Source organism: Strix uralensis, chromosome 14, assembly GCF_047716275.1.
Source record: "Strix uralensis isolate ZFMK-TIS-50842 chromosome 14, bStrUra1, whole genome shotgun sequence".
Classification (NCBI taxonomy): domain Eukaryota; kingdom Metazoa; phylum Chordata; class Aves; order Strigiformes; family Strigidae; genus Strix; species Strix uralensis.
The window spans coordinates 20,021,577-20,048,452 of NC_133985.1; the positions used below are offsets into that span (position 1 = coordinate 20,021,577).

The window sequence follows — 26,876 nt, forward strand, 5'->3', positions numbered from 1 at the left end:
AGGATTAAGAGAATCCCAAGCCAGACCTTCCCCTGCATTTCCACTCAACTAGAACTAAAAAAATGTTGCTTAAAGAAGTATTTGTACAGCACACTTGGACACGTGGCCCTGAGAGGCAGTTAACAAGAACAATATATTTTAAAATAATTTGATGCAAACTGCCTGGAAGTTGTAAAACACTGAAGCACCTATCACACAGGTACTGTACGTGTTTGTGCTCAGGCTAAGCTGTTTAAGGCTGGCTCCCTCTTTTTAATGTAACTGTGCCCCAAGAACTCATTCAGCCAGCGGATTCTTGTTCTGAATCTTGAGGTCTAGTCCTTTGTGCTGGACTTTGGAGTCCTCTCACGATGGTTCGAGAGGAAAATAATGCTAAATGTAGAAACATAGGGCAAAGAAAGCCAGACTGTGTGTTTTAATCTACCTGCAACAAATGGCCAGCGCATACTCAAGGCATGACATGACATTTTCCTGTGTTTTGGAAAACCTGGGCGCACAGTCCCCTTCACCTGGGTAGGGGACAACACCCAAAATACAGAGTTCTTCCAACTCACAGGAGCTGGAAAGTCATGGAAAAGAACCAGGACATATGGGAGAAGCAGCAAGACATCACCACTCCAAAATTATTGTCCTTCCAGTGGCTTTGGTGATGGTTTTATGCTGTGGGGATTAATACATTTTTTGGGGGTTTTCTTCCCCCTCAAAATTTAGCTTTCACTTCGACTTTTGCTGTTCCCACAGCACACTATGAAGCCCAGGGACAGACGCTAGACAGCTTGCGCAAGTCTCCACTCTACAGCTTGCGTAGGCTTTATTTTTCAGTCTAGGTAAGCCACTTCCCAACACGCAGCTTTCTTCTGCTTGGCTACTGAATTTGCAAGTGGTTGGAGTGAGAATTCACACGACAGACCTACAGGCAACCATTTTCGCTGCGCCTGTATGATAAAAATACACAGGATGACGTTTCTTCAAAGTTTATACTCAGATATCCAAAAATAAGGGGAGTGATTATTTCTGTTCAGTTACCAACCCAGAGTGCTGACACTGGCTGGCTACAAAAGCCTAACCCTAAGCCAATTCTCTTGCCAGTAATAATTGAGCATTAAGATGAGGCAGTATCTGAAAACATTTACATTTAACTGAGTAGCTGACAATTCACAGGTACTTTGGGACTTTTTCACAAATGCCTCAGTGCACACAGAAGAAGAAAGTTTGTTCTGCATCCTAAATCAGATTAACAGTGCTCAAGATTTCAAGGGAAACCAGAACCAGTATCATCACTGAGTGTAGTCGAATTTTTTTTTTTTATGCTACCAGTGTCTGGAAAACAAAAGCTCTAAGTCATATAGGCCAAAATACTCAATTTGACAAGTTAAATGGAGTCAGCATTTCCATGATACCAAGTGGCTAGTTCAGAAAAGCTATATGGAAAAGCCTGATTTAGTGCACTGACTTGACACTCCAATCACCAATGTCCTCGAACCAGAATATCTATAATAAAAGTAATTTCCCAAGTTTTCCTAACTTCTATGAAACAGTTTTTCTAGATGAGTAGGATTTCTTGGGATGGTGTCAGAGAAGGCACAGCCCTTGGCTGCAACTGGGCAGGAAGCACACCAAGACAAGGCAGATTTCTCTTGGCACAGGAGACAGGACACCCAACATTTAATTAAATGCCAGTGAGATATTCGCTTTTTAGTAGCAGTGAAGAGAAGTAGCCTCTGACTCATTCAACACACAATGCAGGTTGGAGTGGGGGTAGAAGAGGTGTTTTGCCCAAAGCTTTTTTTTTCTGCTGAAAAACACATAAATGAACAATTCATTTCACAGGTTACTTTGGCTAGCTACTCAGAGATGTAATTATCAACTGTTACTATACCTCTAAATTCTCCTCCAGAGAGGAAGACTAGCAAGATCAAAAAAATTCTTCAGTTCTATAAAAATAATGATTTAGACCTTCTAATAACCAAGATTTTTTTTTTTGTTTGGTTGGTTTTTACTTATACAGAAAGCTATTAATACAAGCCCATATAAAGTTTCTGGAAAGCTAACAGCACTTAGTTTGAGATGTTACTCACAAATTAGACTGTATCATGTAGGTAATACCATCACAGTGAATCTTCTGGGAACTTTACATGGCAACCATTGTTTTGGAAGCAAAAGCATCAAAACACTATCAGGAGATATACTGAAAAAATTACTACCTGACTGGATCCTTCTTAGTATAGTGCAGCTGCACATTCAGAGGAAAAAAAGCTATTGAGAAGATGAGAGAACTTGATGGAATATTACTGCAAGGTGGCAGCCTGCTCACCAAATTAAATCCCAAAGCAGGAAGCATAGACAAGATCAAGCAGTATCAACACTTTTGTTTCAGTTTTATACTAAACAAATAATTTGTCCTTTCTGTAGTTCTTATATGGATATCCCTGTGGAATTGGGATTCAGTATTTTTGTACTCATCCTGCCAAAAAAAAATTTAATTTGTGCACACCACCAATTATTATTTTAACCTCTGTTTCTGTAGTATCTTGGTAAACAAAAGAAAAGTTTTCTTCCCCTCAATCTTAAAAGGCTAATAGACAGTAAAAGAACAGCTCACTAAACTTCTCCTAAATTTCCATTTCATTGGAACAGTACTTGAGTTTCAAGAGATATTCAAACAGCCTTCCTTTCAGTGAAGAGGCTATTGGTCATCAGGTTAAAGCTCTACACATTCAGACATGATGACGGGTTTTAAAAATGTTATGGTCAGCCACAATGGTAAAAAACCAAGTCCCAACCACCCCCACACAGAGTGTTGCTGAAGTCTTATAGATACACGTTTTTGTACTACTGATTTAACTATTTTTATAAATATAAAAAGATTGATATGGTTTTAGCTGGCTGCATTCTACAAGAAAAAAAGCACTCTTAAAGAAGTTAATGAAATGATTTAGTCTCTCCTTCCAAGAGCACTGCAGCTTTTGCATTACCAAAAAGCTATAGAAAAGTATTTTTAAAATTACAAGATCACATTTGTATGCAGAGGAATATGTACGTGGTAAGGCATCAGCATCGAGAGCTACAAGAACTCATAAATCAACCCTTGTAAACAAATATTTGAGACATACTGAATTGCAGATAAAGGAAATCAGAAAAATCTGTGGGGTTTTTTTGTTTTGTTTATTGAAATATGAGCAGCAGTATGCAAAAAATATCTTTAAAAACATAACATAGCAAAACCTAATAATTTTAAAATTAACAAAATAAAAAGATGTTTAGAGTTAAATGAAAAAACTCATTGCTAGAACTGTGTTTCCTACAATGTAAACAAAAGCATAAAGGTTATGCTTGCAACAAACACAGAAGCAGGTTTATGGAGCAGCACAATAAAGCAACATTATGTTGTAATCTGATGGTTTGGTCTATTGATTTGACTTCAGAATGGGTTACCTTCCTAAACAGAAACTTCACAACTACAAAAAAACAAAACGTTAGTCACATGTTTGTTTTTTGAAGCAAAACGTTTAGAAAATGGTCTGGTTTGGTTTGTGGTTTTTTTTTTTCTTCTAAAAACCATCACTAGCAACACTTTGGGCAACTAAAACAATATCATGAAAAAAAAATAAATTATTTCAAGCTAGGGAGAACGCCTGACACATTTTAGTGTTCTCCAGACTTATACTGCAAGAGTATCTGCCCAAGAATTGACAACTTTCACACTGTAATACTGGGGGGGAAATCATAGCTTCAAGCCAAACCCAAAATAATTCCAGTATTTTAGAGAATTCTATACCAAATCATAACACATAGGCTGTTTCATCGTTCTTTTGACTAATGGGCTGTTCTGTTAGATTTGTCTCTCATCGGTCACTCATACTAGAAAGTTTTATTTTGGTCCTATAAATACTATAACCCAATGTCATCCCTTCGTGTACAACTACTTCATGCCTAATGCAATTAAATGAACGTAATACTTACGCAAGGCACTGGATTGACTGCCAGCAAGACTGAAGCCCTCTGAGGAGGAATATCCAAGCTACTATCTTAAGTGACTATAAAAGCAAACCCAGAAAGAACTTCAGTATATGCCTGTTCTAGGCTCTTTCCTGGTATTGCCAAAGCTGTTAGTTAATGCTGTGGTTGGTGCAAAGTAGAAAGATGCCCCAAAAGAGGAAAATTCTTAAGCTACAAAAGCCAAAACAGTTTTCACTGATGAATAACATTCAGTCTAAGCTGGGCTACACTGGGAAGGCTCCATCTTCCACTACCACACTACTGGCTGATTCAATTTCTCCATCCCTCCATCTAGATCAAGAAGTGACTTAAACACAAGTATGCTGCGAGAGAAGCAGCACCCTCTGCTATCACTACACTTAAATCATCGTTAGGGCCACACAGTTCTCATCCAATCCCTCTGTGCATTGATAACTGAATTTTGCATCAGCAGCACAGATAAACTAAACATGATTAGAAACACCATGAACCAGTAGCACACAAAATTTGCTAACTAGAAAGCTCTCAAAAAGTCCTACTTAAAAGGAACAGAAGAGTCGAACATAGACAAATCTTACTGGGTCTGCTCCTGCAAGCCTACCCTGGCAAAATCAGCAGTCACAAGGATAACCCCAGCACTGCATATATTACAGTTCAAGAATATGTACACAAGCAGAAAAATGCCAGAGTACTTTAGTACTTAATGACAGCATCAGAAGTGGGTTAACTGGATATTATTGCAGAAATTATGGTTCAGTGCATGGGTAGCCCATCTAACCACAATACTAGCACTAAGAACCAGCTCTGGCTCACAAACACCCACTTCAGCACCCATTCTTGAGTCATTTAGTTGGCCACATCTAAGCATACAAGTGAACAGAGATGAAGCCAGGTGAAAACATTTTGGATAAAGTACAATCTTGTACCTACAGCTGCGATCTTTCCTTAATCCAATGTGCCATGACATTTATTATAAGAGCTAGTCAAGAAAAAAGTATCCTGTAGTGTCAAAATACATATTCAGCAACTCGACAAAAGTCAGGCCCGGGGAGAAGAAAACAGAAGCCTGATCCTGTGGCCAACTGACTTTGCATCTTATTCGATCAAAAGGACCATCTGTGGGTTGCAGTTCCAAAGAATGAAAGAGAAGACCCCAAAGGTGAGCGGCAAATAATGTCATTCCCCTTCTCCTGAAGACGTACTTGTTTTTAAACACACTGGAGAAACTGCTTTAAAAAAACCCAAAAAAACAAACCACCAAGTAATACAGAAATTCCTGTACAAGAGAACATTAGGGTTCTGCAGAAGTGTTACAGTTTATTCCTTTAAGGCATTTCATAAACATTTTAATGACACGTAAACAGTTTTATTCCTTTAAGATCATTTGCTACTTAGGTACCATATGATGCATGATTTCCACATTTGAGCAGAAACTGTCATTCAATAGAGAGCACAAGGACTTGTGTAAGCAATCAATGTCTCAGGATCGCAGTAATTAACTGCAACACATCTTTTCATAAGTATTTGCATTTTAGAGTTTTCAGCCTCTCCCCCAAATACTGAACCCTCTTCTGAAGAAGTGTTCAGGAAAGAGAAAAAGGAGGGTGAGAAGTTAAAACATACAACAGGTCTTTTTCTGCATGCAAAGAAATTCTGTATATAATTCACTTCTGATTCTCAGAACATTTCTTTCAGCCTCCTTTTTTATTAAAGGGGAAAAATATGCATATGTTATTTAACTGATTTCTTTTAGTGTTTAGTACAGTGTTTAAATTCTCTACTGAGTAATACAACAGCACAGGCAACAGGATTCCTTACACGTGAGAGAGAAATTTCATCATCATATTAATGCAGTCCTTCAATCCCACAAAGCTGCCAACTACAGTTACAAGTCTTCTGATTGAACACCTGCCATCAGGGACAGGATCAAGACCACTGTTTCATGTAGACTACAAAGTAGTGATTACTTTTGGTCATTACCAACAGGTCTGTATTAAATTACATGATCTGGAAGTAAAAGCTTCTGCATTCAGTTACTTATTTGCTAAGCCACTCACAGTCTTCAAAGAGACTCAAACTCATACTGAATTAAATACAGTGTAATCACTAATACTGCATAATGTCTACTGAGAGATTAAAAAGGCCTAACACAGATCAATTCCAGACAGGTAAAATAAACAGCTAGAACACCAAAAAGAAAACAAAGAACTTATTCCTTCCAAAAAGTAGTAAGCACTGCCATTTACAAATAGTAGTGTTTATGTTAAAATAGAGAAGGGTACCTAAAAAGAAATAGCCTTGGCAACCAAATCCAAACGGCATGAGTGTAAATCAAAGCAAAACAAGAATTACTACTCCAGAAACGTGCAAGATGTTTACCTTGTATCAATTACTATTTAAAACGGTGGTTATAAGAGATATTACAAAACTGAAGTGGGAAAAGGCTAAGAACTGCTATTCTGCATTAATATACAGTGTGTTTATGACAGCATTTTCCAATAGACAATACAAGTGTTTTTACACCACTCCAATATTCGTAAAAAGTATATTTCATGTGTACACTTAAACAAAAAAAAAAGAAATCACATTGTTCAATCTGAGGCAAATTAGCTGTAATAAAGTCTAATTTTGCTTATGACAGATGTCAACCTTAAGATGTTAAACAACTATGCTAAAAATACAGCTTGCAAGCTGGAGCTGCACATGTTCAAACAGTTTCATAAACGTTAAAAAAAATCCCAAACTATGATATGTATTTATTTTCTGAAGTCAGTCTTCATAATTCTTGTCCCTACAGGACAAAAAGAAAAAAATTTTCCAGTTAAGACATATGCCTGTTTAAGTTCTAGGGGAAGGAGGGGAAAAGTGTTCTGAATTTTTCAATAGACTTTTTTTCCCTTAGGGCTCAGCTGTCACTTAAGCATCACAAGAACAAATTGAAATGTAAAACTGATTAGCTATACACAATGGAATTGGTCACAAAGGGATTTAAAAAAAAAGTTAAACCGTAAGTTAAACCGTAAGATCCATTCTCCATATAGCTCACAGTATCCACACTGGAAGTTTCTCTAGAATTAGAATAAGTTCGCTAAAAATAAGGCTGAAGATAGAATTTCAGCACTATGAAACAGATGAAATGGGATTAAGAGGAGAACCCATTTGTGTAAGTACTTTATCCAGCCACTGGAGGGGCCCATGAAGATGAATTTCTATCCAGCATGGGGTGCTCGTGACATCTTGTCGGTGATATTCAGCTCCCCAACCCTATAAAAAAGAACAAAATATTATCAGTGAAGTTGAGGACATGCCTGTCTTTCTAAATACCTATACTAACAAGAAGCAGGAAATCACGTTCTAAGATACTTATCTGAAGGTAACTCACCATCTAGCAACACTTCTTATCTAAAGGAAAAAACCTGAGACTGGCAAGGAGTGGGAGGGGGGTTGCACCTGGAAGCCTGAACCAAGTCTTTTCTGCTACAGACTCGGAGCGACAGCAGCAGCTCCTCTGTGGAGTGCGCTGCTGACTCAGGAACGACTCCTGGCTATGGCCACATCCCTTTTCCAATTCTCTCTCCTGCTTCCTATCTGCCACACTCTCAGACTGAGCAGTACTGATCATAATTGACAAAACAAACAAGGTATCTTTTGGACAAGATGCAAAAAAACCCCTGGAAGGCCCAAGTCTGGACTCCATGTCAAATCTGAAATGGACAGCCTCTGGATTAAATAATGTTAAAACACTACTGTGAGAACAACAGCACAGTTTGACTGCACAAGTTCAAATCAATCAATTTTTAGAAAAATAATATTAATCACCTTGAAGAAGCTGCAATTTTTTCTGTAATCACTTATGCTCCTGTCTACTACATCCTTTTAGTGGTCTTGTTTACTTTGTTCCTTCAAATTTAGAGCATGAGCTCAAATCTCCTTTAATAAAATTACAGCAACCACAACGATTAAATCCCTGTCCTGAATACTGAAGTAATTAAATACATAGCCATCACTCAATACAGCAATCTATGCTTTTGCCTTTCTTGCATTGATCTCCCTCGTCCCAAATTAACCATTTTCAACATACTTGTCACTGAAAAGAACCACATCAGGTCAGAATAGCTTTGCTACATTGTTACAGTGCTAATATAATTACTGCTGAGTACCCAAATCCACAATAAATTTAAGTGCCCTCAAAATAATTTCTTTACCTTTACAAAACTCATTCGAATGGTGCACATTTTGGTGAGCTCATATACTGCTTCAAATCCATGGTTGACAGACTGAGCTAAAAGCTGAGCAAACTCCTGATTGTTAAAGATTTTCAGACTGCATCCACTAGGAATCTTGCATACAGTCGTCGGATGAAAGCCATGGTGGTAGTTGCAGTTCCTGCTCTGTACAAATATGCTGCTATCACTTAAACACTCAGCATAGACTTCCCCACCAACGTAGTAGAGATGAACTCCTTGAAAACAAAGATAAAAATGTTTCAAATTACTTTTTTCCAAAAATACAGTACTTAAAACAACTCCCTCAGAGTTGATAAAGTAAATCAGAGATGATAAAGTAAATTTTCTGTTTGAGGAGCTTTGCAGAAAAGCTCTTTCGCCCACACTGTAACATACTTTCTCATTTCAAAATACTGTAAGCTTCATTATACATGAGCCACTAGATGGCCTTCTCTCATCAATTACAGAACAGCATGGAAAAGCTACCTCCACACATCAACAGTTATTTCAAACTATTTATTTTCCTAGAGAACTTATGTGGATTTTAAAACTCCAGTTTTAGAAAACTGGTAGCTTCTGCCTATGGCAATTCCAACAGCAATAAAGCGTCCTGGGAGAAGGGGCAGTGACAGACATGAATGAGAAAGTATATCCATAGTCTGCTCTGATTTGCAGTGTATTTTATCAAGCAAAAGGAGAGGTAAGTCCAGTTAGGTGCACAACTTTAATACCCTCAGGCTTTAGAGACCTTAAAAATCAACAAAGCCCCTGGATTTATCACATCTGCCTGGATTCAGCTGTGTATGTAAATCCTTCCCTCCCTTTATGTTCTGAAGCCTATGTAACACTGACTAAAAATTAATATATAAAAGCTGCTGATCCTTTCAGCATCCAAACAAAGATTGTCACTGCTACTTCAGTTGAGATACTCTCCTTCCTTCTCCCAGATCTTCTCCCCTTCCCCCCACCCAGCACTGTTACATGGTTGGGATACAGTTCAGGTTAGATCTTCCTTGGAATACCCTGGGAATCCACTGCAGACCACTCCGTGGTTTGCCAGAGGAGGCTGCAGCAAGTCAGCAGATGCAAGTTAATCTTTCAGACAGCAGCAACTGTTGGGAACACTGACAGATCCGCTTGGGACTAAGGTAGGAAGAAGGTTACACAAAGGAACCATTGGCTTCATCGGCTATAAGCGGCTGTCAGAAAATTTGGTGTGGGCAAATATGCATTTTCACAGCACAACCCTATTTATTTAAAGGCAGCAACCACCACTTGCTAGCTAACTTCTTCTGGGTAAAGACCTTCCGAGAGATCTCTGAAGAAGGGAGCTGGATAATCTAACAGTCTGAGAAGAACACAGACACTTCAAAAATAATCCAATGCACAAATAGCAAATAGGACTGGGTAGTTTTAAGGAGGCAAAAAACCAAGACCTTCTAAACAAAAGCCATAAATAAATAGTTTTTTATCCCAAAACAATGAATTGTTCTCAGAACTGCTACCATAAAGCAAAGTTTTAGTTTAAGAATTAGTATTAAAGTTGTAGACATTTTAAAGCTCACTGTAGCCAATACTATTCTACAACACATCGTTGGATCCTAGTTACATTTCTGACCCCAGGCAGACATGCAACATTTCTCTGCCAGTACCATCAAAGGGGGTAAGCCAAAACAAAAGAACCTGTCAAACCACCCACGCCCCAGAAATCAATTGTTCCCCTTTATAACATTACATTTTCTCGGACAACAGCATTGCAGGGCCAAGTTTTCAACAGATATTAATATAACTTGTGGTCTCTGGATTATCTGCAATTTTTGCTGTATTTATAGTAGTTACTAATTAAAAGACTTAAGGGACAGGATGGGTCTTGAAGATACATTACAAGCAACAGTGACTTTGATCAAACAAAACTCAAGACCAGCTGTACCAAATGATCTTGGGTGTTAAAAATGCCTGTGCATATGTGCAATAGAAACAGGGTTCTGTCTTCAGGACTTAGTTACAAAAAAGGAGATATTCAGAAAAGGAGTACTACATTTTAAGATAATCCAAGCACATTCCATCAAAGATGAAAACCATGCATCTATATGTGCTATCAGCCAAACAGCACGGGAAAACTAGAAGATCTTGCAAAACCTGCTGTCTCCAGGAATCCCTCCCACACACATACACACCCCATGGATTCACTCAGACAAATGAGCCCTTGCAGTTTTGCATTAGCACTTCAAAGTCCTGCTGCCAACTCATGCAAGATATTTGAACATACCGTAGACAGCAGTGTAATACCTTGCATGAACAACAAAATAAAAAAAAAAAATCTTTGATATACTGTGAAGTGGTACGAAGAATTTGATTTAAGAAGTAGATATAACATAGAATATCAGAAGTCCTGCAATATGTTTCTTGGTGCTGAAACACAAAATTCTACATAGAGACTATCATTAACCATAACAAACAAGCCCCTATAACACTATAGTTTGGTAAGGAAGAGGTAATATTTAATCTTTTAAATTAGTGCCAAGGAAAAACGTACGGAATTCCTAGACTAATTAAAATTAAACCATGCCTAAGTAAGTTGTCTTCCAATACTGGATAGGTAGATAATATACCACAGATTAGTTCTACTATTCCTATCTGAGAATAATCATTGTTGCAGTACACAAACATTGAAATAAAACCAAGGACTTAGCTTCTCAATCATGCTTAACATAACTAAACCTTACCTTTTCCAATATGTCGTCTAGTGTTCTCAATTGTTGAGTTGCGATTAACATTTGAGAGCAAACCTAAGCAGAACCTGTTTTTATTATTGGAGGGATCTGTAAACCCATCTACTAAGACACTTGTAGAAGATGCATGAAAGGCCTCCCCAACGCGATTATTTAATTCGTAATACACAATCGAACACCAGTGTTTGGGTTCTTCATAGGCAACAGGCTGAACATCTGAAATTAAGCAAAATGGAAATAACAGCTCACATTAAGTGTTAAAATATTGAATACAAAATTGTAAAGCAGGCCTTCCAAACTATCAACAGATAACTAAAAGCTTAGTCAACAGCTATGACGGGCAAGAACTGTCCTGATTAAGGTCTTAATGATTTGTACTGTCATACATTTTATCTAGTTCACTGATTTTATAATTATTTTCATATTTTAAGCCTGATATTAAACAAAAGAAACTACACAAAAATTTATAAATGACTGCAATATCAGGTGAAACATGATTCCTCTGCCCACTTCTAAAAAAATTTGTTATAATTGGTATTTTGAGACTTCATTTTCAGAACCTTAGTGCATATACAATTCCAACAGCAGGCAAAGGTAGCAGAAAAGACTAATTCTGAGAAATGAAAAAAATTTCAACTTGTTGTAAGCCAGACTGTGCACTGGAGGCTTTAAAAGCAAGAAATGCAAAGAAGCAAGGCAAGTTTTATTTCTCAATTCGTTCTGTTACAGGCCCAGTTTGCCTTGGAGGCCTGCTTCCACTTATCATCAACAAGGTTTACTCTGCCATTTGGAGTTACACGTTCAATTTGGCCACGAGTTGTAAGTCAAACTATGTTAATTTTACATCACAGTATACAGCTTACCTCGGGTAGATATATTTGGCATGATTTGAGGGATCATTGTATTGCTTGTGTCCATAGACTGAGAATTATCCTGCCCCATTTGATCGTCAGGGGGCATATATGCAGGAGGTGGAGTATCAGCTACAAACATGAGAAAGTAAGAATAAACCAGAATAAACCTCAACAATTTAGAATATTTATTTATTCATTCTACAGTTGTAAACAGACAAAAATACTCTTGAACAAGAGATGTTAAAACATCTGGACCCATTTTCAAAGTAATGTGAAGACAACCCAGCCAGATGTCTTTACAGTTAACTCCTTCAATAACTGGATTCTTATCTCTGGGACTAATAACAAGACTGGACAGTTGAGAAAAAAATCAGATATGCTTTTTTCTTTTTGCCTTTTTTTCCTTAATAACTGCACTCCTGCAGCTGGGCAAGATGACTATAGTTCCCACTTTTTCTCACACAAACATTAGCTTTCTTGCCTACCCTCTTCTCCGTGTTTAAAAAGAAAGAAATAATAGAAGAAATAACTTTATTTGCCATAGCATAACAAAGGTGGGGTTTTTTGCTGCTTCTGTAGACTGAGTTCATTATAAAAATGTGGATCTCTGCATTCTTCCATTCAACACAGTAGTCAGTGCACCAACACAGTATTATCCCCTATTTCAGAAATTCCCTCCAGATACCACTAATGCATCCATCCCAGGGATCACAGTACTTATCCAAGAGGGATACCACACTGAATGGACACTCTCTTTGTGGCACTTGGCAGCCAGAAAGAACAAAGATGAGGCCACTGAGCTACTGGAAAAATAAACTCTTTAATCTATTAACTTCTTGGCTTTATAAACCACACCAATAACCGGACAGACTCAATACAGCTTCTTTCCTTTGCCCCATCAACTGTTGTTTTTTCCTTATTTTCACCCAAACTGGTTCAGCACCTGTCAAAAATTTGCTATTTTCCAGTTAAATACCATGTGTGTCTTTATTCAGAGAAAGATATCAGTAAACTTCTTGCTCAGCCTCTTACATTTGCTTTCTTTTCATTGCTAGATACTCTTCTAAAGTATGTATCAGTTATCGTACACTGAAGCTCTGCAAAATAACTCACACTATTGTATCCATGAGAAAAACATTTGGAAAAATAAAACTATAACAATTAACTCTGATCAGCAACAAGACTAGGAAGAAAACCCCCTAAAATGCAAATGGAAAAGCAATTTATTGCAAGTATCACAAATTCCAGAGGTAGTAAGTCACAACAGCATGTGACATTTCAATTATTTTTATTAAGTTGACATTTAGGCTGTGCTTACCCGGTAGCTGAAACGGACTCGATGGTCCAGAGCTGGCTGGGGAGCTTGGGTAAGTGCTGCTGGCTGGAGAAGGTGGATAGGGACTGTTCGGCGAAATGGAAAACGGAGTGCTGTTGGGCTGCTGGAAAGAATCTGGAAATGTCGCGTTGTGTGGCATGTGTGGTTCGTTGTGGCTTAGGTTCCTGAACTGAACTAGTAGACTGTGCTGTGGATTGAATTCACTATGTCTAGGCACTAACACTGGAGGTAGAACTGAAAAAAAAAAGATTAAAAAAATAAATTAAAAACTGAGATAGAAGGAAAGAGATACAAATAATAAACTAGCCTGCTCATTATGAAAGTGTCAGCACTAGCTGGGGTGAAAAAGGAGCAGGGAATTCATCTGTCATGCCTTTACCCCTTCCTCTCTCTTTTTTTTTTTTACATAATGCTTCACAAAGACTCAAACTTTACTCTTGCAAAAATCAGAGCAAAACCACGCTTATATTTCATGCAACTGGAAGCAGTCATTTTTAAAAACAAACAAACAACACCAGTCCACATGTGGCACATACCAAAGTACTGATTTAGTGTACGGTAATAAATCAGTAAAAATGGAAAGACAGTCTATATTACTACAGTCCAAATATATAGTTACATATGGTCCTTTTCACTGAAGACAAACAAAATCTGTGCTATAATATAAAACTATCACTAAGTTGGAGTTTTAAATTCAGGAGTGCTGGAGTCTGGAATTCAAGTGCTACAGTAGAACACTTAAGCACTACAGTCAATTGCAGCAGGGTTACAACGATACTGTGGAACAATGGAAGCAACTTTTCACTGTACTTTCCAAAGCAACGTACTTCATCTCTCGCACTCATAGCCACAATCCTCCTCACCTTCTCCCATGGCAACATGCCTTAACAGCAGACTTGCTGCCTGGCACAAATTTGGTATGTACCTTGCTCTGACTGATCATCATGCTCAGTTCTGTCCAGCTCTGCTGCCTGCCAATGGGAAATCAAGTGGGAAAGACTACATCCTAGAATTATTTTTTTAAATCTCAATTCAGATTACTCTGATGAAATATTAAGGCCCTGAAAGAAGGTTACCCACCTCCTTGCAAGGACTGAGGTTTTTAAACAAGTCTCTCAAAGAAACTGAAGTCTTTTGACCACCGTTTTCTATTTCATTACAAATGAGGACTTTGCCACTAACTTTAAGCAGGCTTAAGAGATCTGTGGGAAAAGCATGATTTAACAGAAACAGCTAGTACAGAACGGACAACACACCTCCCCAAAACCCCACCAGGAAAACACACTTTGAACATTCCTCTTCCAAACTCCCTCACACACCAAACGTAATTTGTTATACAGCACTGAAGGAGGAGGAGGAGGGAGTGAACAGTAAGCAGTTCCTGGAGATTGTGTTCAGTTTTTAACAGCCACGTTCCAACATACCTGGGCTCTCCACCCTCTTATAGTGGTACGGATTGATGCAGACTTCCTTCTGTTTAGATCCAAAAGGAAATTCACAAATATCCAACGGCTTCAGCTCGTGATGGCTTTGTAGATCAGGCCAACGCCAAACACGACAGTAAATTACATGGGGAAGGCCTTTCCTGTGAGAAACCTGAAGTCGTCCATCTAAAGAGCGGGGGATAGTAACACACTTGCTGGGCTGTCCTGGACTGCTCAAGGCTTTCTCCAGTTCTTCCATAGCACCCTTTTTCTTTTTCAGCTTTTTTACTAAAGCATCAACAGCTTTTTCTGCCCATTTTTCCTCTTCATCTCCTTGTTTCCAGCCCAACAGACGCTTTACAGCTGGGCTAGTAAAGGAGAACAAACTGGCCATTGACGTCATTTGACACAAGTCTTCAAAAAGGTTTGTTGGGTTCTGTCTGTTGGTTTTATTTGCTTTTTCAAATAAATGTCAGTGTATGCCAAAAGCAGTTATTGCCACTGATGAGTTGTATTTTTTCTTGGAGGCTGACAAACGAACATATAGATGTCAGTGATGAAGTCTTCACATCAGAAATAATGATCGATTCCTCCAATTCAGTTCTATTAAAAAGATAAGTTAATAAGTAATTAGTAAACAAGTAATGAATGTGGTAAAACAAAAAGGCAGATATTAAAAGAATCTCCCTTTCAATCCTAGCCACTGCACCTGATTTTGTTTCAAAACAAAATCCCAGAAGTATCAGGACCTCACCTCAAAGCTAAATAAAGTAAAACATGATCAGAGTTCCCAGTTCTTGCATTAATGATTAGTGGGGAAAAAGGACAGTTAAGGGACAGCACGATTTCTGTTAACAATATTCCTTAAATCCATGACTTTGCTTCAGAAGACAGGCTTGGGGAATATGCTTTGAAACTGATATATCCCCGTCACAGTGCTTCGCCAGAAGAGTTGAACTTATTGTGAAGAAACAGGAAAGTGGCACGGTGGAACCAGTAGTTCCACAGCCAGTACTGCACAGCAGTGCTCAGGTTCTCAAATGGATCTTTATTTCCCAAAAGGAGAAAATATTAAAGCATCTGCTTGTTCTTGAGCTCTAATTAGGTACCTCCTGTTTTTGAAGAGTACTAAAAAAAGTGAGGAATAAACTGTAGATAGCTAAGAGAACCAAAAACAATTAAAAGAAAACCCCAATAAAAAAACCCCCAAACCAGCCCTTCCCCAGCCACTCAGAAAGGTGGCCAACCTTTTCAGCTGTGGCTATTTTTATGCTGCACTTCCTTCTATCTTTTAAGAATATTTGAAGGACTGGATATTTTTAGCCTTTGACAAAAAAAAAAAATTGTTTTCTTCTCCCCAGAAAAAGAGGGGGGGAAAAGGCATGGCAGACTAAGTACTAGAAATGTGACCTTTACTACAAGCTGCCACAGAAAGGAGAGGAGCAGAACACCACTGCATCTCAGCGCTCATGAATGGTGGTGTTTTCTACCACTCACCAGCTCTAATGCAAATCCTCCCCCCACCAATTTAAGGAGTAATGATGACAAGAGGAAATGATGTGCTGTGGCAACGAACTGATAAGAACTTGTAAAATCCCTAGTGAATACTAAATAAGCAAGTATAGACAATGAGCAGCTGGCAAAAAGCAAGAGCAGAGCTAAGAGAAAGGATGTCAATAACAAAAGATGCTTCCTTTCTTGCTACAGAGACTGCCAAACAACATTGTCTCTCAACTTTTGATAAACCATGGCGAATTAGAACACCTAATATATCCCGAGACACCAAATCTGCACATAAGAGAAAAAGGTGTGTGTGTGAGGGGGAAAGCAAGATTTAAGTTCCTCTGTGCTGGTTCTCTTAGACTGCTACCTTTAATCAAAGGGATCTTTTTTCCTCCCATCTTTGATTAACTAAAAGTCATCTGATAAGGCTTTTCTAAGTGTCTCGGCACATTTACAAGCTCACTCAGACACAGGGACGGGTACTTCCCTATAACAGAACCTTGTATTAAGCATCATCAGCCAAAGATACGGCAAACATCCCCAGACAAAGCATTTATAATGTCCCACATGTAATCATCCTAGATTTTCTACTAGGGAGGTGGAAGGTGAGGAAAGCAGGGAACAAACCCAAGGACACTTGGCTACAATGAAAAGTATAAGTTAAAAAACTTATAAAAACCCTTTACAGGAAAAAATCCATTTATTCCACACAGTAGCTTAATCCCATTGGTACTGCTTTGATTATTCAGCTTTGTTTCAATAATATGGAAAAAACTGGGAAAAGCAAAACAAACAGAAAAACTGTTTGAAGGTCTTTCTTCCTAGGCTCTCATAAAAAACAAAATGGAAAAAAAGAAATTAAGAGAAGTCTCCCACTGCTTCAGTAAGTCCTCAAAAGAGGGTATTAAAAAAAGAAAAAACTCCTACCATCATGTATCACCTTATTTCTTCAGAAATAAGGACATGTCTGCACCCTAAGTATAATTTAGTTCCCTGGAACTATTACACATATGAGAACCTTTGCACCCTTCAAAGTAACAGGAAATACATAAAGGGAGATAAACTTGGCCAAGAACACAGACTATATTTATTCTTTTACTGAGGATAAAAGTTTACTGTTCTAAAAAGTAAAAGCTGTTTATAGTCACAATTAACTTACTTCCAAGCCTCGCGTACATTCAATAGCTGTAAGATACCAGCAATTGCTCACACCACTAAAAAAGGAAATGAACCCACCTAGAATGTCAGACCAGAAAGAAGACAATAAAAAAAAGCTCTATTTTTGTTTCTCAGCTATGCTTTCAAAGAACCTTAAGCATCATCAAGGCAGAAGACACACTAGAAATTTCTATAGTTAAATTGTGCTCAAACAAGATTAAGAAACACCTCTTGACTGTTGCCACCCTGATCTATTCCATTACAGCTGCCCCATCTATATTAAGCAATCAAATGTACAGATCTAGGATTCTATTCTATGATCATGTATAATTTTATGGTTTTTTTTTTTACTATTTTGAACACAACAGTAACATGCATCAACTAGGAATGAAATTTTACTGGTTGTATATCATTTCAACATCATTTACCCACAAGTATGCTCATGGAATAAACAAGCTAACTAAAAGCAAAGAAAATTGGAACAGTTCTACTAAAATCATGCTTTGCAGGAACTAGTACTTGTAGGGCAAGCGTCAAGAGAATTTTGATAAATTACTCTGTCCTATAAACTAGGATTTTAGAAATAATCTGCTTGGAGTAACATAATTAACTCTAAGAGCTTTACATTAGTCTGAAACCTATCAACAAAAGCAAAACCTACAAGTATTCCAGAAGCACTGTAACAGAATTGATCAACACTGTTTCAACTTCTTCAGAAAAAGTTTCCACATCCATGCTTGTACTATAACCACTGAAAAACGAGACTGTTGAAGTTGGAAACTTTAACAGCATTTACTGTAAATCCATTCTGGCCACCCATGAGGCTTTCAAGATTCTTCTGCTGAAGCATACTTTTACCTGTTCAAGAAAAGCAAGGGCAAAAAAGAAACCCTGCAACAAGCTACTAATAGATATGAGAAGTACAAATGACACTGAATTTATCTCATTGGAGGCCTTTCGGAAGTTCTTTTTGGAAGGCAAATATACTGAAGGTTTACAGCTTTTTCTTAAGAAAACAAGATAGAATTGCACAGCTTCATGAATTATTTGTAGATTGTTTCCTTCTTTGAAGCCATTTAAGGTCACAAAGCAGTAGGTTCAGGTATTTATGTAGAAACTACAACTCTTATAAGGTTTTAAAACTTCTGAATCAGCAGCATAAACCACATTTAGAACATCTACTTGCATTTGATGTAATTTCAGCATCTAATTTTTGAAAGGTTTTTAAGTAATCACGACATCTGCTTAGAACAGCTTCACCAGATCATCTATATTTGCAATCAATTTCTTCCGAGGCTTTAAAAGTGCATGTTATGAGCTGTGATTGCCGTACAACAGTGTGTCACTAAGATTTGAGCACAAAACCAAATGCTTTAAGGAGTCACATTTTCATTCAGTGTTGCACAAATTACTAGTATTGTTGCACCTCTAGACGAAGCTCGTAACAACTTTCATGGGGAAAAAAGCTTTCTTAAATTTCCTTAAGAGGCAGAGGGTCTACTAAGCATTACCTTCTTTTATTAAATAACTTTTCAGCTGAGCTACAAGAGAACATCAGCTGAAAAACATGTTATTACATTTAAAAAACCAGTTACAAACACTCTTTAGAGAGGGAGTGTAATACATTGCATGGGGTAGCATGAGGGGGCTTTTAACGGCTGAGTATAAAAGGAAGGAATCGCTCTATCAAAATTAGACTTTGGGGCATGCATTATTTATACATTTAAAGTTCTTGTTAATGACTACAGCAAATGGAAGGAAACTAGTTGTGCGAACAGGTCCATTGTTTGAACCCCTTCTTAATACCTCCAGCCAGCTAGATATAAACAAAGTTGGCTAACAGCAGAACTTCCAAATCACATTTCAGTTGTGAAGATGGGAGAAATGGAATGCCTCTCATCTACTGTCACAAATACTAAGCAACTCAACTACCTTTTAGTTCCTCTTCTGAGAGTTTCTTAGCCTCCTATATTAAACTGGCAAGTTTAGTAGATTAATTCCATTCACTATCATGGAATCTTCTTCATTAAATTCGATTCACTATCATGGAATCTTCTTCTGGCCAAAAGGGCCTGAGCAAAACTCACAGCAAAACAGATCAATATAAAATTGCATACAATGTGGTTATTTTAATGAGAGGTAACATGTTCTGCCATCGATTCCAAACTAATTTCCCACGTGCCAACTCTAAAGTACCATTAACCAAGCAACCCATCACCCCAAGCAGTGTGGCAATGAATGATGCTTTTCACAAGCATAAGCATAAAACAGGTAAGAGCTACACGGTCCTCATCCTCTCCTGCTGCCAATACTAAGCTTGTATCGCACATGTACAAGTGCTATTCTCTTCCTGCCTGATTTACTTGTTTGCAAATCAAGAAAGCTTCCTGTAGCATATCCAATCTGAAATAAGGAACTTCACTGCTCATGATTAGAAGCTGCTTTGAGACTCAATTTCATAACATAAACAAACCACCACTTATAACTAGCTACACAATCGGTAGTTCATTAGAGCTGCTGCAGATTTGCAGTTAAAACTGGGTTTTACACTCAGCTCTCGTGCTTAGCTTTACTGCCCGTTCAACCTTAGAAATGCTCAAGTATTTTGACTCCACACACACATTAACACATTCATACAGAAACCTCAGAAACTTAATTACGGTATATTACAGCATATTATGCTATATTCAGTTATCAATATTTTCTTTAAAACTATCTAAAAGTACAACCATGCACATCACTTTCACCCGGTTTTATTAAGGTCTTTCTTTTCTTATAAATCCTGACAGGAATTGCTCAGGATTGTGCTTGGGTTTTATTATCATTTTCCCAAGTCTACATCTGGCATTGCAGCCCAGCACACAGTCCCATGCAATGGGAGTATTAGAGCCTCTTCTTGAGGACAAACGGAGAAGAAACGTTAGCTCCACAGTTTTTCCACACACACCAAGAATAAAGGTTACACAGTGGCTAAAAAGCCTGGCTAAAACTTGAAGGGCCTACGTATTCCATACCATTGACAGAGCCTCTCAACAGAAAAGATTTTTCTTCAATTATCCTGTGCAACATCTTAGCCATGAAGAATAGCATCCTTGATGTAACTCATGTTCTTCCCCCCTCCTCCCCTTAAGGGTAAGTAAAATATGAAAGGAGACTTTATAAACTATATCAAAAAGCAACTTGTGGTATTTTCATCAGAACCAGGCTTGCATATCCAAATGCACATCCAGTTGACCAAAACCTATGATAAATACTTTTATACTAGCACTAGATTTCTTTGCTTCAAACATGCCTTGTAAGGCAATATGTTCTAACTAATAATACACGTAAACAACAGCAGAAAAGAATTGTCTGGTATCTTCAAAAATTTTACTAACCGTGACTGATCTCCAAACAAAAAAATGCATTGACAACTTCAGACATGGCTTTCTCACACAATACTTGTTCTTTTAATTTCCACATCTGTACATCATCTAACACAGCTTAAGAAAAAAACCTGAAGCATTTAACTCTGTCAGCTGAGAAGTGTTTAACTACCACTCTCTTAAAAGAAACCTAACAAAAACTCTGAGGCCCAGCACAAGCAGCAAGTAATACAGCGTACATGGAAGTGGAATCATAAAAGCCATACAGCTCAGATAGCAAAGTGATGCTTCTGTTTTTTCTTAAAACTCTTATCAAAAATTACTGTTAAAAAAATACAAGTGATACTGATTTATACCACAAACGAGGTCCAGTCTGAAAGAGTTCACTAACACCGAGCTCCACTGCATTTCAAAAGCACCCTCACTTCCAACTGGTGCCAAGAAAACCCCAGAAAAAGCGTAACTAAAGAACAGAAAGTTTTGAATTTGTTCTGCATCATGGCAAAACTTGAGTTTAACTGTGATATAGGGGAGGAGAGAGGGACGGAGAAAACCCAAAAACTTCCCAAGCCTAAAAAAGTTATTATCTGTTCCTTAAGGCATCCACTTAGAAAACAAAAATCCAACCCTCACATGGCCCTGGTCTCTGCAACCACTCTAATTACTGAGCAATTAGCTTCTGTAGAAGTTCTTAAAAACTACAAATTCCATCCTAGAATCAAAATCTCTCTGCCTTAAGTGTTTTGTCAGAACCATGCATTTTCTCACACTTCTACTCCAGCTAACTGGCACTTTCCAACAGAAGCATTATGTTGAAAGATGTCATCATCAACAGTAGTCAGCACATCTGAAAGTCAGCCCTGAAACCGCCTCATGTTTTTAAGGTTATTTAAGATTTACTCTAACCACAGCAGATAACTACAAGTTCACATCCATTTCTTAATTAAAATTACATGTAAGAGCATCACTAAACATGAAAACAAAAGCCTACACCTCCATCGGCACGTTGGCGAACATGGACAAGCAAGTGGGTGACTAGGACTGACCTCAGTACTACACCTGAAGTGAAAAAAAATGGGAAAATAAAGGGTATCTTATAGTTTTCACAAACCCTGAAGTATGTTAAAAAGTTAACAAGCTGGACAAAGCCTTCCAAAAACGCAGATGCCCATATGCAAGGCCTTCAGTAAAGAGCAAGATCCTAAATACTGCCACTAAAAGTGTGAATTGGCAACAAAAAGCATAACCTGAAAGAAGGGACTGTACGCTTTCATAAAGCTTTAAAAGAGGAGAAAAATAAAGATGTATATGTGTGTGTATACACTTCCACTCCAACTGAATTGCATTAAGACTGTGACAAGTTCACAAAAGCTACAGGATTTGGAGGGAACACTGACAATAGTAATTCAGCGAGCTTTTTTTTATTCCCCCTTGCACAGAATGAATGAATGGCAAAGTATTCTAAATTTGTCAGTTTGTGACATCCACTGACCCAGAATTCAGAGACACTACCTCATAGCTGGTGGATCAGTAGCAGCGATTCTGACAAAGATCCTCTGTCAAGGATGACAGTCCTGGCAGGCCCAACCTTGGTGGTAGGTCAGTAGGGATGCAGACTTGGCAGGCGGCGGTCTGCACCTTGCCAAGCCGCACTGGTCAAGCACGCTGGAGTGCCAGCCAAACTTCTCTACGTGGTCACAGGAACACGGCTAAAAAGGCTTCCAGAAAACAGTGCAGGAACTTCCACTGTGACTAATGATAACTGCAGAAGCCTTAAACTGCTGTTCAACTTGCTTTTAATGAGTTATCAATGTTAGCCATGAACTATCTAAGGTGTTCTCAGCTCACACAAGAACAAATCTTTTAATTCTGAGCATGAGCTCCTTACCTGTTGCTACTGAAAAAGTCATTTAAAGATCTTTAAAGAAGAAACATGAATCTGTTAAAATTAATTTCAGCAAATTATCATAGACATTAGAAGAAACTTGCATTTTAATCAAAAAGACCCCAACTTAACTGGCAGGGAAGGAAGATATAGGGACTTGCATAGAATTGCCACAGCAGTACTTCTGCAGGTATGTAATTCAGCCAAGAACAACAAAAGGGTTCTTAGAGTTTTCCTTAGAGAACTATAAAGAAAATACAGAGGACATTTTTCTGAAATTAAAAGTGTCCTCTGGAATATTAAAGATCCCAACATAATTTGCAAAGATCATTCCAATAAACCAAAAAAGTTGCTTAATAGAGCTCCCCATCTTGAGAGACAGAATTGCCCCCAGTCCAGGTAACATTCTATCATCATGAAAACTCTGCACGGAAGATCACCCACTCAAGTTGCAAGATTAAAAATTTGACTTCATAACAAGAACCAGGTAGTACAGTGTGCAGTTATTGTTACTGCAGGTTCCATCAGAGGTTAAAACTCCAAACCTCAAACAAAAAACACCCACCACAGCCGTATGCAGCATCACAGCACCACAACCTTTTGTTGTCATCTTTTATCATCAAGAAATGCAGAGGAAGCCTCTCTTCCTCCTTTTCCTTTCCTCATCCCCATCATGACTGTCCATCCTGGGCTTCCACTAGGAAAGTTTTCTTTAGAAAAAAAGAAAATTCCTCCCTCAAGTGTATTTTCTCCACATTTGAAAGGAAAAGAAAGGTTTAACAAAAGGCAGGTATCCCAATAAGCACATGGTTTGTTGGGTTTGGTTTTGTTTTGCAAAAATAAGTGTCATTAAGCACTTAGCAGCAATTTCAAGGCCAAGTGAACAAAATTTTAATATCAGAGGTAAGAGTAAACCACTATCAAACGGTAGGGATTAAGACATTAAATCCAACAGCACCCTACACAGACAGGGCACTCTCAAAAGTTACAACACACCAATTATGAAACATCTTCAATTAAGTTATTTGCTGCTTCTATTAACTTCCACTACCACCAGCTGCCAACTTCATAAAGTATTACAGCTTTTGATGAGCATAGGCACATGACTGCAATAGTGTGTTTGCACCTTTTTTTCCCCCCATCTCTTCAATCAAATTCTGTGATTCCTCAGAACACCAGAAGGATATTCTGAGTATCAGAAGGATATTCTGTGCAGAACTTGTGTAACTGAGATACGCAATGAACAATGCTCATTTCAGTTTTCAGTATTTTAAAGCCACCCATGGAAAATAAATTATCTAAAATTAAGAAAGGAATGAAAACCAGCAAGAGATTTCATCTAAAACCATCACATACTGACAATCTAATTTTCTGTGACAAGAAACTTACAGGCTGATGTAAATTTTTAGTTATTCTCTGGAGGTTTTGCTAAAGCAGAGAGCCCAAGCCATTCACCAAGTAAAATCTCTAAATCCCTACAGATTCCACCAAAAGATTCAACAACTATTACTGAACCTCTTCAATAACATATTCAACAACCACTGCTGAAACAGTTCCTCCCTACCTCATTTTACTGAGAAATATCTTCATGTAATTAGCTCAAAGTCACATCAAAAACTACACAACTGGAACCGCGCACAGATCACTTGATTTCCAGTCTTGTGCTTTTAACCACAAGCCCATATTTCCTCTATTAAGTTTACAACCCGCAGAAAACAAAAATTGCCATTCTAAATCACTTAAGCGGTCCATCTGTTGTCAGGCAGCTGTCAGGACTGGATGCACGCAAGAAAGGCCAAGGTGGACAAGTGTGTGTGCCCTAACATCGCCTCCGCGGGAAAGCGCCTCTTTACCGACGGGTTTGAAACATGTGGATTTGTGAGTCTCCCCTCCCGGTCGGTCGGGCCTGACTCCGGCTAAGAGCGGAGTTCCTCGTCTTAAGGAAAAAAAAAAAAAAAGAAAGAAACAAAAACCACCGAGCCTCTTATTAGCATTGCAACAGTTTGCTCCTACAGTTACGTGCACGGACTTATTTTTATCAGCACGAAGCGTGTTTTAACAGCCCAGCAGCGCGATCCCGCGCTCCCCTTTCCCTCCCGGGGCTGCTCCTTCCTCTTCCACACGCCGATCACCGCCCCCCCCACCCCATCCCGCGGCCCGCCCGCCCCCCCCACCCGGCCCGGGACGCCCCAAATCCTGTCACCGCCGGGCCCGCGCGGCCGGGGGAGGCCTCAGCCCCTCTAAGTTTCCAAAAAGGCCCGTTTCCCCCCACACACACCCCCCAGGAACCCGAACTGCAGCGCCCCGACGCCGCCGAGGAGCCGCCGCTCCCTCCCCAACCCCCAATCCCCCCCCGGGCCGCCCCGACCCACCGGGCACGGAGCGAGGCGGCCTCCCCACGGCGGCGGCGGCACGGGTCGGCTGTCCGTGAGGCTGGAGGCACCGGCTGGGCCGCGGCTGCCCGCCCGCTCGCAACAAAACTTTATTGGGAGCCCGCGGAGGGGACAGCGGCGCGGCGGCGCCGGCGGGGCCAGCGCCGGGACCCGGATGTGCGCGAGGGGCGGAGCGGGGCGGGGCAGCGCGCGGGCGGGATTCTGCGCGCCGCCGCGCATGCGCGCTGCAGCCGGGAGGAAGCGGCCGGAGCGGGAAGGGCCGGGCGGGTTGAGTGGCCGTGTCGGAAGGGCCTGCAGGGAGACAAACCGCCAAAAGCAGGGGAATAAATAAAAAAGCGAGGTGTTCGGGGGTGTTGGCAAAAAAAATAATTTACCCCACGACGGAGGGATGAAAAAAGTTGCCTCAAGCTGAGCGCCGCCCCACAGCGATCCCCTCACGAGGAGCGCCGCGGCCTGCACAGGGCCCTGACGGCTGCCCACGGGCCGAGGCCACGCTGCTGGGGCGCAGATCCGGCCCTCCCGGTGCTGTGTGCGACTGTCCCGGCGGCCCGTAGTGGCCTGGTGGCTGGTAGTGACCCACCGGCCTCAGCCCCAGTGCTTGGGGTTTGTTCTGCGGCTCCGGCTGGGGTTTAACCACGGCACTGAGGTACAGCTGATGTCCTTCGGGTGGCTGGTTACTAAAACCACATGGTAAAGCTTCAAGAAAACATGTTAGCAGTGTTAGGAGTGACTCTAGAAAGGACTGTGAGCATGAGGATTTTCATACTGTATATAAGGGCAGTATGGGATAAACTCCTACTTTCTGCATAATTGTCTCCATCGCGTGAAATGGAAATGACCACTGTTTCCTCAAAGCTATTTTTTGAACAGTACAGAAGAAAGTTTCAGAGAGGTACCAGGCCAAAACCACCTCCAACAGGCCACAACAACGCCTGACCTTGATTAAGCATGCTGCAGGCATAATTGTTCGTTTCTTATCATTTTTAACCTGGTAAATTGATTGATACGAGGGTAAATTAAAGAAGAATTGGGTTCCACGCCCTGACTTGATGTCAGAATGTTTTCATTTTTAAAACTGCCTTCAACACACAACTGACTTTTGGAACTCCACCTAGGTTTCCACTAGATCTGAAGAATGCTTGCTTCCGTTGATAATGAAAATCAATCGTCCATTTGAAGGTCTCATCGTAGGGAAGGACTGGCAAAATCTTGTTTCCCTTACAAAGGATGAGATACCTTAGAGCAACGCAAGGAAGGCTGAGCTGCGAGCAGGTGGAACTGCTGGCCACAAAGTACTGTTGAGGCCCAAACTCTGATAGCATTGAGAAATTTAGCTTTATATGGGCAGCAGGAACATCCACAATTAGGGGAAAGTATTTCACACTTCAGCCTACAAAGTGGTTTTAAGAGGAAACTTCTCCTACAGGAAGATTACTTCATAACCCAAAGGCTGCCTTCCTCTGAGGAGACTGATTGGAGCCTGTTTCAAACACACTGCTGAACTAAACTGAATCCTAGTCTGATCCACTACTGAAATTCCTACAGAGCAGTTTCTTCCTCTGGCAAAAAAAAATGTGTAGGAACAGATATACAAGGCAAAATCATCATTTGTATGCAAATTTGTATCTCTGTTGTAGAACATGTAACTACACCATCTTGCAGCAGCTAAAAATCTGGCATACCAATTGCATCTGGCATGCCAACTGAATCGTGCTATCAAACAAATTCCTTTTGAAAAAAAATATTAGAAACAAGCAAATGTAATGAAAAGTGATTTTATATATACATATATATGTATATATGCAAACATATAATTAAGCTAAAAAGAAACCACATGAAACCCCATGTTTTATTTGTGTAAATTAAGGGAAAAAAAGAAAAAGCAATGTAAAGTTTGTAGAAACAGGGAAAAATATCCCGTGAGCCAAACTGGAAGTTTCAATTTCAAATATATTTGAGCTTTGAAGAACTTTTCTTCTGATTCGATGCTACGTGGCTCTTGATTATATTTGATGTAAACAG

At 39.4% G+C, this 26,876-nt stretch overlaps 1 protein-coding gene across 5 annotated transcripts in view; it reads right to left on the reverse strand.

Annotated features, from left to right (window-relative positions):
* Window positions 1-3,146: 3,146 nt before the first annotated feature.
* The window catches only part of SMAD5 (SMAD family member 5), a 29,827-nt gene continuing 6,097 nt past the window's right edge, over window positions 3,147-26,876 (reverse strand). The window contains exons 1-8 of one of the 5 annotated variants that reach the window (XM_074884231.1): window positions 24,834-25,001; window positions 17,213-17,289; window positions 14,551-15,153; window positions 13,109-13,360; window positions 11,800-11,919; window positions 10,931-11,152; window positions 8,184-8,440; window positions 3,147-7,242 (exon numbers count right to left, since the gene is read on the reverse strand). In XM_074884231.1, the coding sequence (XP_074740332.1) occupies window positions 7,099-7,242; window positions 8,184-8,440; window positions 10,931-11,152; window positions 11,800-11,919; window positions 13,109-13,360; window positions 14,551-14,953 (1,398 nt within the window). In that variant the 5' untranslated portion in view covers window positions 14,954-15,153; window positions 17,213-17,289; window positions 24,834-25,001 and the 3' untranslated portion in view covers window positions 3,147-7,098. Of the gene's footprint in view, window positions 7,243-8,183; window positions 8,441-10,930; window positions 11,153-11,799; window positions 11,920-13,108; window positions 13,361-14,550; window positions 15,154-17,212; window positions 24,609-24,833; window positions 25,002-26,876 lie in introns of those variants that run through there. The other 4 variants (XM_074884228.1, XM_074884229.1, XM_074884230.1 and 1 more) reach the window with 4 other exon arrangements.